This window comes from Littorina saxatilis, linkage group LG3 (genome assembly GCF_037325665.1).
Source record: "Littorina saxatilis isolate snail1 linkage group LG3, US_GU_Lsax_2.0, whole genome shotgun sequence".
NCBI lineage: Eukaryota > Metazoa > Mollusca > Gastropoda > Littorinimorpha > Littorinidae > Littorina > Littorina saxatilis.
In genome coordinates this window covers 1,317,215-1,330,065 of record NC_090247.1, presented here as the reverse complement: position 1 = coordinate 1,330,065, position 12,851 = coordinate 1,317,215, and the positions used below count along the sequence as shown (strand labels likewise).

Genomic DNA, 12,851 nt, shown 5'->3' with positions numbered 1-12,851 from the left:
GTGTGATGATCATGGCAGTGCTGAATGATGCGTGTGGTATTACGTATTTCAGTGGAAATTCCCCTTTTAAATAGCCCCTGATTTAAGTCCTTGCTTTAACAGCTTTTATGTTGATTACCTGTGAAAAGTAACCCTGATAACCTGTGAAAAGTAACCCTGATAACCTGTGAAAAGTAACCCTGATAACCTGTGAAAAGTAACCCTGATTACCTGTGAAAAGTAACCCTGATTACCTGTGAAAAGTAACCCTGATTACCTGTACCTGATTACCTGTGAAAAGTAACCCTGATTACCTGTGAAAAGTAACCCTGATTACCTGTGAAAAGTAACCCTGATTACCTGTGAAAAGTAACCTATTTTTAGATTCCACCCTCCCTTACAGGACCTAATGTTGTCAGACGTGTGGAGATGGACTTGAAAGGGTTCTTGTGTATACGTCATCACGTTTTTTTGCTTCCCATCGTCTACTAGTTTATTTTTTGTAAAAAAAGAAAAAGGGAAAAGAAAAAGGGAAAAGAAAAAAAAAAGTCCCATGTGGCTTGATTCATGCAGCTGTAATCTATTCTCCTATGATATGTCCCAAAGTTCCCTTCTTTACATCAACTCTTTTACAGCAGGCCAAGAAGCGAAGAAAGCATTAGAGGGCATTCCTGTGGCCTTCAAGGACAACTTGTGCACGAGGGACGCACCCACAACCTGTGCGTCACGCATGCTGTTGGACTACAGACCGCCCTATGACGCCACAATGGTCAGCAGAATGCTGGACAGTGGCGCTGTGCTGGTGGGCAAAACTAACTTGGATGAGTTCGCTATGGGGTAAGGTGAAGGACAGAATTAACCTTGTTTTCTTTGTCATTTTGGGAATAATTTCAAACCTCAATTCAACATGAACTTATGTTCTTGAGGTACAGAATACAATATAAAATATTTTATTGGCCAAGTTTGGGAATTCTTTTTGACAGTTCGTTTTAACTCCATTCACTCCAGCCAAGCACACCCAACATAGTGTATCAGTTTTTTCATTTTAGATTCTTTCCCTTCTGAAACGGACAAGAGTAAAATTAATCTTAAACTTGTCTTCTTTTGGTCCAGTTTTATGAGTCAGGATCAATGCATTATTAAATTATTTACACATAATGACATATCTAATTAGTTTAGAACTGCGGTTGTTCGAACAGAGCTAAATGCATGTGGTACTCCTGTTTATCAGTTGTTTTGCCAGTAATAGTAATAATCCTTAATTGCCCCTTCTTGCTAGAACTCATGGCGATTAACAAAAGCAAAACAGACACACATAGTGACATACACGGTCACACACCCACACACTCACACACACACACTCACACATACACTTTACTGTATACAGTTTATTTCCAATCCTTTCTATCACATATTCTTTCAATTTTTTGTTGTTCTTCTGTTGTAGGTCAGGCAGCACAGACAGCATTGTGGGACCAGTGAAAAACCCTTGGACACTGTTGTTTCAAAAGACACCTCACCGATATCGCTTCCGCGCTAATCAGTCTGGCTGTTGCCAGCTGGAAACATCCCCTAAACTGTCAGAAGACGAGGTCAAGGTCAGGCGGCGTGGCCTTCACACCTCAGCTTCAAGGCTCAGCCAATCGAGCACTGTGTTGGAGCCTGCTGACCAATCAGGATCAGGGTTACAACGTTTGAGTTTTGAGGACGACAGTGATTGGCTGGTGACGGGAGGAAGTTCAGGAGGCAGTGCTGCGGCTGTGGCCAGTGGGACAGCCCTGGTGTAAGTTGTGAACAGTCATGACCGATACATATTTGTTTGTTTTCACAGTCAAGACCATACATTTGCTTGTCAGCACAACGTTTTCCTCAGTATGGTGGGAGCAGCAGCTCAACAGACCAAGTTGGGAAATAACTCTGTCGGGTTTGTATTGGTTGTGAAAGAGTGAATGCCCTTGCCTTCTTTAGACAAGCTAGGCCAGTCACCGTTGTCAAGCTAGGCCAGTCACCGTTGTCAAGCTAGGCCAGTCACCGTTGTCAAGGAGCATGTGTGAAAAGTTTGCCTCACTAAAAGTAAGAGTATTCACTCTTTCACAACCCATACTTCTTCTTGTCGATCACTCAGATGGAAACGCCGGTTCTCCGCGCAAATGTTGCCGTTCGCTGTAGGTCGTCCAGACTGCCATAGAGCTTCCCTTGCACTGTGCGCTGTAGGTCGTCCAGACTGCCATAGAGCTTCCCTTGCACCGTGCGCTGTAGGTCGTCCAGACTGCCATAGAGCTTCCCTTGCACCGTGCGCTGTAGGTCGTCCAGACTGCCATAGAGCTTCCCTTGCACCGTGGTACAAAGCTGACAGACTTATTTCCAGAGTTTGTCTATTATGGAAAGCTTGAAAGTCTAACTTTTTCTGTTTTGTTCACAGGGCCTTTGGCTCAGACACAGGTGGCTCGACTCGCAACCCGGCCAGTTACTGTGGGGTGGTGGGCCTGAAGCCTACGTACGGCTTGCTGTCGCGACACGGCCTGATCCCGCTGGTCAACTCCATGGACGTTCCGGGCATCGTCACCAAGACTGTGGAAGACGCTGCCATTGTGCTCAGTGAGTGATTTTTTCATTTTCATTTTCATTACTTTATTGTCCCGTCACTGTGAAATTCAGGCCGCTTCCTCCCAGTGGAAAGCTAGCCAGCAACAGAGTGGCGCTACCCAGGTGTGTGCGTGTTTAGGTGTAATCAGCCACCTGCACTTATGGCAGAATGACCGAGATCTTTTACGTGCTACAGTGGTGACACGGGGGTCGAACATGAATACCGTCTCTGCGTCTGCACATAAAGTTGACCCGTCCCGGCCCGGATTCAAACCCATGAACCGCACATCACAAGTCCAGTGTTCGAGATATTAGAATCATAATAGAGTTGAACTTGTGGTAGCTGCATCTTTCATGCAGAAACTGCGGTAAGACTTTTTCCTTTTGTACAACTTATTCACAGGTATGAGAAAAGCCTAGACAATGCTGATAGGCTGAAACTGCTACTTTCAACGTTAGCTTATGCTTGCTGAATTGAAATATTATTTGTTCTGATAATTTACATGAAGGCGATATGTCACAAGGTCATGAATATATTTTAGTGATATGTAACAAAAGTTCAAATATGAGTCTTGTGGACATCTTGTAGCTTTTTGGCATGGTTTTCTGATACACAGTTGCAGTGCTTATACAAATTCACTCAACGAAGGAACTGTTCTCTCTGTGTCTCATTCCTGAATCCTGAATAAGAAAGTTGTACCTTTTATTTATTTTTCAGATACAGTAGCAGGGCATGATGTGCAGGACTCCACCACAGTGACCGATCCATACCAACCTGTTCAACTGGACGACCGCTTTTCCTTGGAGGGTGTTCACATAGGTATTCCCAAGGTAAAATACAGTTCAAGTTGTTGCCTCTGAGATAAATGTACTCTGTTTATGTGTGTGTGTATGAGTATGCAGAATATTTCAGTAAGATGAAAGGTGCTAGCAGCAGAAAAGACACAGGACCTAGGGGTCTGAATAGAGTTATGGGCCATGAGGCAAAACAAATATAGCAAAGATCAGATATGACAGCCCTGATACAATGATGTACCGTATAGCAAAGATCAGATATGACAGCCCTGATACAATGATGTACCGTATAGCAAAGATCAGATATGACAGCCCTGATACAATGATGTACCATATAGCAAAGATCAGATATGACAGCCCTGATACAATGATGTACCGTATAGCAAAGATCAGATATGACAGCCCTGATACAATGATGTACCATATAGCAAAGATCAGATATGACAGCCCTGATACAATGATGTACCGTATTTTCCGGATTACAAGGCGCTACAGCGCATAAGGCGCACCCCCTTCTTTTAAAAAAAATTGTAATCCAGTCACCCATTGGGCGCAGGGGGCCGATAGGGCGCACCAAAATTGAAAAAGTATACCGGTAACAAACGGTCGAAGAATGAAAATAAGCCGCACATCAAAGGAAGAATACAGAGTGGAAATATGTGTGCTCTGTGTGTGCGGCGAGATCAAAGGCAGGTCCATTGTGATAGCTGGGTTGCCTTGTTTATAGACACTGACCTTCTTCCCAGGGGTCAATGACCCAGTTTTAGCTATGAGAGGTGGTTCCCCTGTCATATCTGAGAGAGGAAACACTTCCTGCACCGGGGTCAGTGACCGAGTTTAACCTATGGGGCGGTCTCTTTGATGTCTTGAGAGGAAACTTGGCCAGGGTAGTACCTAGTAGCTGAAACATGCATTATCACAAGTTGTTTGAGTTTCGTATTTCATACACGCATTAGGCACTTCGTTATACAAGGCGCAGGGGTCAAACTCGAGGAAAAAAGTCGCGCCTTATGACCCGGAAAATACGGTAATACATTTGTTGGTTCAAACAAAACTTTTTTCAGTTTTGATATTGTGACATACAATATATATGTAACCTAGTGCCAAATGTAGCCGAGTGTCCCTTTCTCTCTCTATAAACTCAAACAGTCAAAACAAATGACACCGGTTATATTACCAGGTTCTTTTATTTCCAAACGGTGTTGTAGGGAAAATGTGGGGAAAATGGAGGGTTTACATCCAACAAAAACTTCTTCCAATCTTCTAAACTCTTTCACAAAAAGACACACAAATAAACAATAACAATACAGAGACCCTAATCTAGAGAAGAGTCCGACCAACCAGGTCACCGAACCGAACTAACATCCGGAACAATACTTCCAAAAATATTCTTTAAATCCCATCTCCAGAAATAGATCAAAACAAAACAAACTTCACTTTAAAACTGCTCTCCAAAATACATTGTAGATCCACACTCTAGAATTAAAACACAACAAAACAAACAATACCCTGAATCCTTACTCTAAACTCTATTCCAACCCTAAACAATCCTCAATCTACTAAATCAAATCTACAAAAGCCAATCTACAAAACCCTATCTACAAAATCTAACTGAACCCCGTCGCACATTCCGCCCACTCTGTAAAACACAGAATGCACGCCGTAAGCATACATAGACAACTCAACAATTTCAACCACCACAAACTAAATCCTCTAACAACAACAAAACACATCATTCCTTCTAAATAACATACCTACAATACAGTTCTCTCAAACACTCAAACTGTTTTCTAAAACATTCAATAAACAAAACAATTTTCCCGAACATTCAACGCACAAAACAATCTACTTGAACATTCAAATAAATCCTCCCAAAGCATGTCACAACCCGCATACTTTAATACTGTTTTACCCATTGTACAAAAAGAATAGCATATGAATAACATACCTGTCACAGAAAATTCACATTGCTGTTATCCTCCCCGCCCGCGGCAGACACGCCACGCAAAACAGCGCTGCAGAAATGTCAGCCCACTAGACAACATGTCTGTTCTGTTCAACAAACATGAGCGAATGGAGCGGCCCCAGCCTACAACATCACGTGATCCTACATCACAAGGTCAAGCAAACATCAGCGAATGGAGCGGCCCCAGCCTACAACATCACGTCATCCTACATCACAAGGTCAAGCAAACATGAGCGAATGGAGCGGCCCCAGCCTACAACATCACGTCATCCTACATCACAAGGTCAAGCAAACATGAGCGAATGGAGCGGCCCCAGCCTACAACATCACGTCATCCTACATCACAAGGTCAAGCAAACATGAGCGAATGGAGCGGCCCCAGCCTACAACATCACGTGATCCTACATCACAAGGTCAAGCAAACATGAGCGAATGGAGCGGCCCCAGCCTACAACATCACGTGATCCTACATCACAAGGTCAAGCAAACATCAGCGAATGGAGCGGCCCCAGCCTACAACATCACGTGATCCTACATCACAAGGTCAAGCAAACATCAGCGAATGGAGCGGCCCCAGCCTACAACATCACGTGATCCTACATCACAAGGTCAAGCAAACATGAGCGAATGGAGCGGCCCGCCTACAACATCACGTGATCCTACATCACAAGGTCAAGCAAACATCAGCGAATGGAGCGGCCCGCCTACAACATCACGTGATCCTACATCACAAGGTCAAGCAAACATCAGCGAATGGAGCGGCCCGCCTACAACATCACGTGATCCTACATCACAAGGTCAAGCAAACATCAGCGAATGGAGCGGCCCGCCTACAACATCACGTGATCCTACATCACAAGGTCAAGCAAACATCAGCGAATGGAGCGGCCCGCCTACAACATCACGTGATCCTACGTCACAAGGTCAAGCAAACATCAGCGAATGGAGCGGCCCGCCTACAACATCACGTGATCCTACATCACAAGGTCAAGCAAACATCAGCGAATGGAGCGGCCCGCCTACAACATCACGTGATCCTACATCACAAGGTCAAGCAAACATCAGCGAATGGAGCGGCCCGCCTGCAACATCACGTGATCCTACGTCACAAGGTCAAGCAAACATCAGCGAATGGAGCGGCCCGCCTACAACATCACGTGATCCTACATCACAAGGTCAAGCAAACATCAGCGAATGGAGCGGCCCGCCTACAACATCACGTGATCCTACGTCACAAGGTCAAGCAAACATCAGCGAATGGAGCGGCCCGCCTACAACATCACGTGATCCTACGTCACAAGGTCAAGCAAACATCAGCGAATGGAGCGGCCCGCCTACAACATCACGTGATCCTACGTCACAAGGTCAAGCAAACATCAGCGAATGGAGCGGCCCGCCTACAACATCACGTGATCCTACGTCACAAGGTCAAGCAAACATCAGCGAATGGAGCGGCCCGCCTACAACATCACGTGATCCTACGTCACAAGGTCAAGCAAACATCAGCGAATGGAGCGGCCCCAGCCTACAACATCACGTGATCCTACGTCACAAGGTCAAGCAAACATCAGCGAATGGAGCGGCCCGCCTACAACATCACGTGATCCTACGTCACAAGGTCAAGCAAACATCAGCGAATGGAGCGGCCCGCCTACAACATCACGTGATCCTACGTCACAAGGTCAAGCAAACATGAGCGAATGGAGCGGCCCGCCTACAACATCACGTGATCCTACGTCACAAGGTCAAGCAAACATGAGCGAATGGAGCGGCCCGCCTACAACATCACGTGATCCTACGTCACAAGGTCAAGCAAACATGAGCGAATGGAGCGGCCCGCCTACAACATCACGTGATCCTACATCACAAGGTCAAGCAAACATCAGCGAATGGAGCGGCCCCAGCCTACAACGTCACGTGATCCTACATCACAAGGTCAAGCAAACATCAGCGAATGGAGCGGCCCCAGCCTACAACATCACGTGATCCTACATCACAAGGTCAAGCAAACATCAGCGAATGGAGCGGCCCCAGCCTACAACATCACGTGATCCTACATCACAAGGTCAAGCAAACATCAGCGAATGGAGCGGCCCCAGCCTACAACATCACGTGATCCTACATCACAAGGTCAAGCAAACATCAGCGAATGGAGCGGCCCGCCTACAACATCACGTGATCCTACATCACAAGGTCAAGCAAACTCAACACAGAGGGGTGTCAGCTACCAAAAATACTGTCATTTTACCTATGCAAATGAAAGAATCGACTCTTCCGCCAGACCATTTCAATACAGACAAAACACAGTCTCAGAAACCTTAGTGGATCCCCGATAGTACAGGTTTGAATCCTTGATAGCACAGAGGTACCATGAGTTCTCGAGTTCACGGATGCGCAAAAGTACATGTGTACCGTAACTGTCGCTCGGTCACCAGCTCACATCTATGACATAGGGGATCCGAACTCAAGCATTAAGCTTGTAATACCTTTGTTGATTGCTAACCCTTAACACTAAAAACATCGTAAGCTTAAATGTAGGCTTTGTACCTTACATGCCTTACCTGCAAAAATGTAACTCTCTCTTTTGATTCTTTCAGGAATATCATGCCCCAGGAACATCACAACAAGTGCTGGATGCTTGGCGGAAAGCAGCAGACATGCTGGAAAGGGGCGGAGCTAAAGTGACGGAAGTGTCCCTCCCCCACACTCAGCACTCCATCACGTGTTACCATGTTCTGTGCTGCTGTGAGGTGGCCTCAAACATGGCGCGTTATGATGGTATTGAGTTTGGTAAGTTTGCTGTTAGTGTAGTGATTATGATGGTATTGAGTTTGGTAAGTTTGCTGTTAGTGTAGTGATTATGATGGTATTGAGTTTGGTAAGTTTGCTGTTAGTGTAGTGATTATGATGGTATTGAGTTTGGTAAGTTTGCTGTTAGTGTAATGATTATGATGGTATTGAGTTTGGTAAGTTTGCTGTTAGTGTAGTGATTATGATGGTATTGAGTTTGGTAAGTTTGCTGTTAGTGTAGTGATTAGGATATTGCGGTGTCCATGGCTACATTTCCGTCGCGATATAACCTTGAACGGTTAAAAACGACGTTAAACACCAAATAAAAAAAATAAAAAATGGGTACATTTTGCTAAAGGGTTTGAGAGAAGGTTTTTAGATTTCAGTGACACCAACATAAGTAATGCAAAGAACGTTAAATTGAATAGACCTATTCTCAGTTCTCATTTCATCTGCTGGCCAATAGTTCTGTTGTTATTGCCTTTTCATGAGGGTGTATTCAACTGAAGTTTTAACATGAGGAGGATCTTACAAAATTTAACACCACGCATCGTTGTACTGACCAGGGACAGAACATGTGGCTGCTTCCTGCTGGCAATATAGGCTACTTCCCTTTCTTTCAAATATCAGAGAGAACAGTTTTCACATGACATTCATGAACTTTAGTAGTTTCTTTGTGGGAAGGTGCATGAAGCCAGTGGTGCAGGTTACTTCCCTTACTCCCAAATCAAAGAAAGAAACCATAAAGACTTTCCTGCCAAGCACTCTGTGAATTTTCTACTACAAAGAACTTTATTATAAAAGGGTAAAGGTTTTAGGCTTAGCCTATGCTTCCAACCTATACAGTGTAACAAGCAACCTATCCAAAACTTCATAGAGCTTGATTCATTTCTCTGCTTTAAGTTTTCAATAGAACATTTTGCTTGCAGGTCACAGAGCCAAGTGTGAAGAGTCGACGGAAGAACTGTTTGCGGCCACGCGGCATGAAGGCTTCAATGATGTCGTGCGAGGCAGGATACTGGCTGGAAATTTCTTCCTTCTCAGAAGGTGTTCAAATTATTCTTTTCCCCACATTTTACTTCCTGTTGTCTTTGCTGTCTTGTTTGTCACAAGGTCCAGAGAGCCACCTGAAACTTGTTGAATTGAGAGGATAATAAGTTGATGTGCTGTGCAACAGTATCTTTTATTCCGTAAAGGTGGTCCTCGATGGAGCCCGAAGTCGACTTCTCAAAGTCTTTTTACCAAAATCGCAGTACTAAAGCTTGGTGCGGCCAGCTTCACGACGTACACTTTGCGTAGTGGACTTGGCCCAGTTAAGGCCAGGCTTCACGACGTACACTTTGCGTAGTGGACTTGGCCCAGTTAAGGCCAGGCTTCACGACGTACACTTTGCGTAGTGGACTTGGCCCAGTTAAGGCCAGGCTTCACGACGTACACTTTGCGTAGTGGACTTGGCCCAGTTAAGGCCAGGCTTGAAAGAAGTTAAGCAAAATGGGGTTCAGATTTGAAATGGAAGGTTGGGATACGTACTGTATGGTTTGTAACAGAGCAAACGTTTAGGACACAATATTTCATGTATTGCCATGTGCCAACAAAAACCACTGTCGTCATGGTAATCTTTTATTCAGGTTGATCTGGAGAGCAGAAGGGAGTTGCGCTTACTGTGCCGTTAACACCTAAAAAATCAGAACATTAGATAATAAACGAACAACAAAACACTTTTATTGGCAGTCCTATCTCAGATTTGATGATGCATTCACACCGTTTACACATAAAGTGGAACACCCTTTTTAAGACACAGCCCCCCCAGTTTAAGACTTCTTCCTTTTTAAGACCTGATTTTCTCAAATGTTGTGTTGATAACCTGTCTAAATAAAGCTCCATTAGTTTAAGACTCCCTCCGTTTAAAGACCTGATTGTCTCACATTGTTGGAGCTCATTACCTGATTGTCTCACATTGTTGGAGCTCATTACCTGATTGTCTCACATTGTTGGAGCTCATTACCTGATTGTCTCACATTGTTGGAGCTCATTACCTGATTGTCTCACATTGTTGGAGCTCAGAAAAGGTTCCTCTGTTTTATTCATAGTTACCTGTAAGCAGGTTTGCCAATAAAGATTGGCAAATGCATAATCCTCCTCCTAACTTTTCTTGGTTCGTTTTGTGTGCAGGAATTATGAGCGCTTTTTCCTGAAGGCACAGAAGGTGCGCAGACTGATCAGCGAAGACTTCAGGAGAGTGTACGAGTCTGGAGTGGACATACTGCTGACCCCGACCACACTGACCGACACACCGACACACAGCTGGTTCGCCTCGGAAGACAGTCGCACACGCTCCGAACAGCAAGACGTCTTCACTCAGCCTGTCAACATGGCAGGTTTGTGTTTATGTGTGTGTGTTTGTGTGTGTGTGTGTGTGTGTGTGTGTGTACGTTTTTATATGTGTTTATATGTTTGTTTGTGAGTGTGTGTCTGTGCATTCGTGCGTGCATGTGTGTGTGTTTGGTTGTTCTCTGCTTTTTCTGTATGTTTATGAGTACTTTCATTTGAGTTGATTTGTAAACAAAGCGTTTTGTATTCTACAGTCATTAACGTTTGTGCATTAGACAGTGGAAGGGAGGAGGGAGGTGTTCTGTAGCCTCCGAAGCGTTTTTTGCTTTGTGCGTTTTGGTGCAAAGGTTTTTTTATTATCTATTCATACTTTTGTAATATATATATATTGCACATGAGAAGACACAGGTTACAGTGTTACAACAAATATATATATATACCTTGGGCAGTCGTTTTTGATTTTATCAGATGGATTTCAACTATTGCACACAACAAAAACCCACTTTTCTCACTTACTCAGAACTTTGCATGTGTTGTAAGCATACAGTGGCATCCCCCCCCCCCCCACACCCCCCCCCCCTCTTTTCTTAGATTTATTTTCATAACCTCTGTCATGTTACTCCACTTTAAGACTCCCAGTCCCACCTATTTAAGATTTTCTCATATTGTTAGAGGTCTTAAAATGGGGGTTCCTCTGCACAACAAGTTGGGAAAATGTAAAAAATAATCGTAAATAAATTTCTTTGTTTCAGGCGTGCCAGCCATCACAGTACCTGCAGCGCTGTCACTGCGAGGTCTTCCCATCGGCCTGCAGTTTATCGGACAACATTTCCAGGAACAGAAAGTGCTGAGTGTTGCTCACTGGTTTGAGAACAACACAGACTTCATGCCCCTCAACCTGGACTTTCTGGATCTTCCTTGAGTCGCTGGAAAAAATTGACACTGTATGTGTTTAACTCGGCTCAAGCTTGTTTGTTGGCTGATGGTTTTGAAGCCAGAACTTGTGAGAAAATAAGAGATGAAAAAGGTCGCTTTCCTCAAAATGGGCAGGGATGACGCTAGCCAATATGAAAACCATCACAAATAGACCATTTTTTTAAATACAACTGTAACTCTGTTTGGTTTGTATAGGTTGTGTAAGAGTGAATACCCTTGCTTTTCCTCTGACCAATCACTTCACGTGTGCTCCTGTCCACACATGATTCCAACACACCCCTCGTTAGTGATTGGCCCCTCCAATGTTTGTCCGGCACACCCCTCGCTAGTGATTGGCCCCTCCAATGTTTGTCCGACACACCCCTCACTAGTGATTGGCCCCTCTAATGTCCGTCCGACACACCCCTCGCTAGTGATTGGCCCCCCAATGTTTGTCCGACACACCCCTCGCTAGTGATTGGCCCCTCCAATGTCTGTCCGACACACCCCTCGCTAGTGATTGTCCCCTCCAATGTTTGTCTGACACACCCCTCGCTAGTGATTGGCCCCTCCAATGTTTGTCTGACACATCCCTCGCTAGTGATTGGCCCCTCCAATGTTTGTCCGACACACCCCTCGCTAGTGATTGGCCCCTCCAATGTTTGTCCGGCACACCCCTCGCTAGTGATTGGCCCCTCCAATGTTTGTCCGGCACACCCCTCGTTAGTGATTGGCCCCTCCAATGTTTGTCCGACACACCCCTCGCTAGCGATTGGCCCCTCCAAGGTTTGTCCGGCACACCCCTCGCTAGTTATTGGCCCCTCCAATGTGTGTCCGACACACCCCTCGCTAGTGATTGGCCCCTCTAATGTCCGTCCGACACACCCCTCGCTAGTGATTGGCCCCTCCAATGTTTGTCCGACACACCCCTCGCTAGTGATTGTCCCCTCCAATGTTTGTCCGACACACCCCTCGCTAGTGATTGGCCTCTCCAATGTGTGTCCGGCACACCCCTCGCTAGTGATTGGCCCCTCCAATGTTTGTCCGGCACACCCCTCGCTAGTGATTGGCCCCTCCAATGTTTGTCCGACACACCCCTTGCTAGTGATTGGCCCCTCCAATGTGTGTCCGGCACACCCCTCGCTAGTGATTGGCCCCTCCAATGTTTGTCCAGCACACCCCTCGTTAGTGATTGGCCCCTCCAATGTTTGTCTGAGTAAAAAGCAAGGGCATTCACTCTTTCACAACCCATGCAAACCCGACAGAGTTATTTTCGGAATTCGTCTATTACGCATCTTGACTCTCACTTCTTCTTCTTCTGCGTTCGATGTAAGGATAATTGCACGGCCATATTATCGTGGAAGCGTAGACAGCCGATTTTCTCCCCACGCCAAGTTGGCTGCTGTCTTCCGTCTTCGGTGGTTGAGGTTCTTACTCAGGGTTGCCTCCTCCCCAAGAGTAGCTGCCTTGCTGGGCTGTCGAGTCCACT

The 12,851-nt window shown here is 45.4% G+C and overlaps 1 protein-coding gene across 2 annotated transcripts in view; it reads left to right on the top strand.

The window, feature by feature from the left end:
- The window catches only part of LOC138961365 (glutamyl-tRNA(Gln) amidotransferase subunit A, mitochondrial-like), a 13,945-nt gene extending 1,822 nt beyond the window's left edge, over positions 1-12,123 (top strand). Inside the window, exons 3-10 of one of the 2 annotated variants that reach the window (XM_070332979.1) lie at positions 618-816; positions 1,427-1,762; positions 2,402-2,577; positions 3,284-3,396; positions 7,924-8,116; positions 9,046-9,163; positions 10,289-10,494; positions 11,200-12,123. In XM_070332979.1, coding sequence (XP_070189080.1) covers positions 618-816; positions 1,427-1,762; positions 2,402-2,577; positions 3,284-3,396; positions 7,924-8,116; positions 9,046-9,163; positions 10,289-10,494; positions 11,200-11,369 — 1,511 coding nt within the window. In that variant the 3' untranslated portion in view covers positions 11,370-12,123. Of the gene's footprint in view, positions 1-614; positions 817-1,426; positions 1,763-2,401; positions 2,578-3,283; positions 3,397-7,923; positions 8,117-9,045; positions 9,164-10,288; positions 10,495-11,199 lie in introns of both variants that reach the window. The other variant, XM_070332978.1, reaches the window with a different exon arrangement.
- Positions 12,124-12,851: the final 728 nt, after the last annotated feature.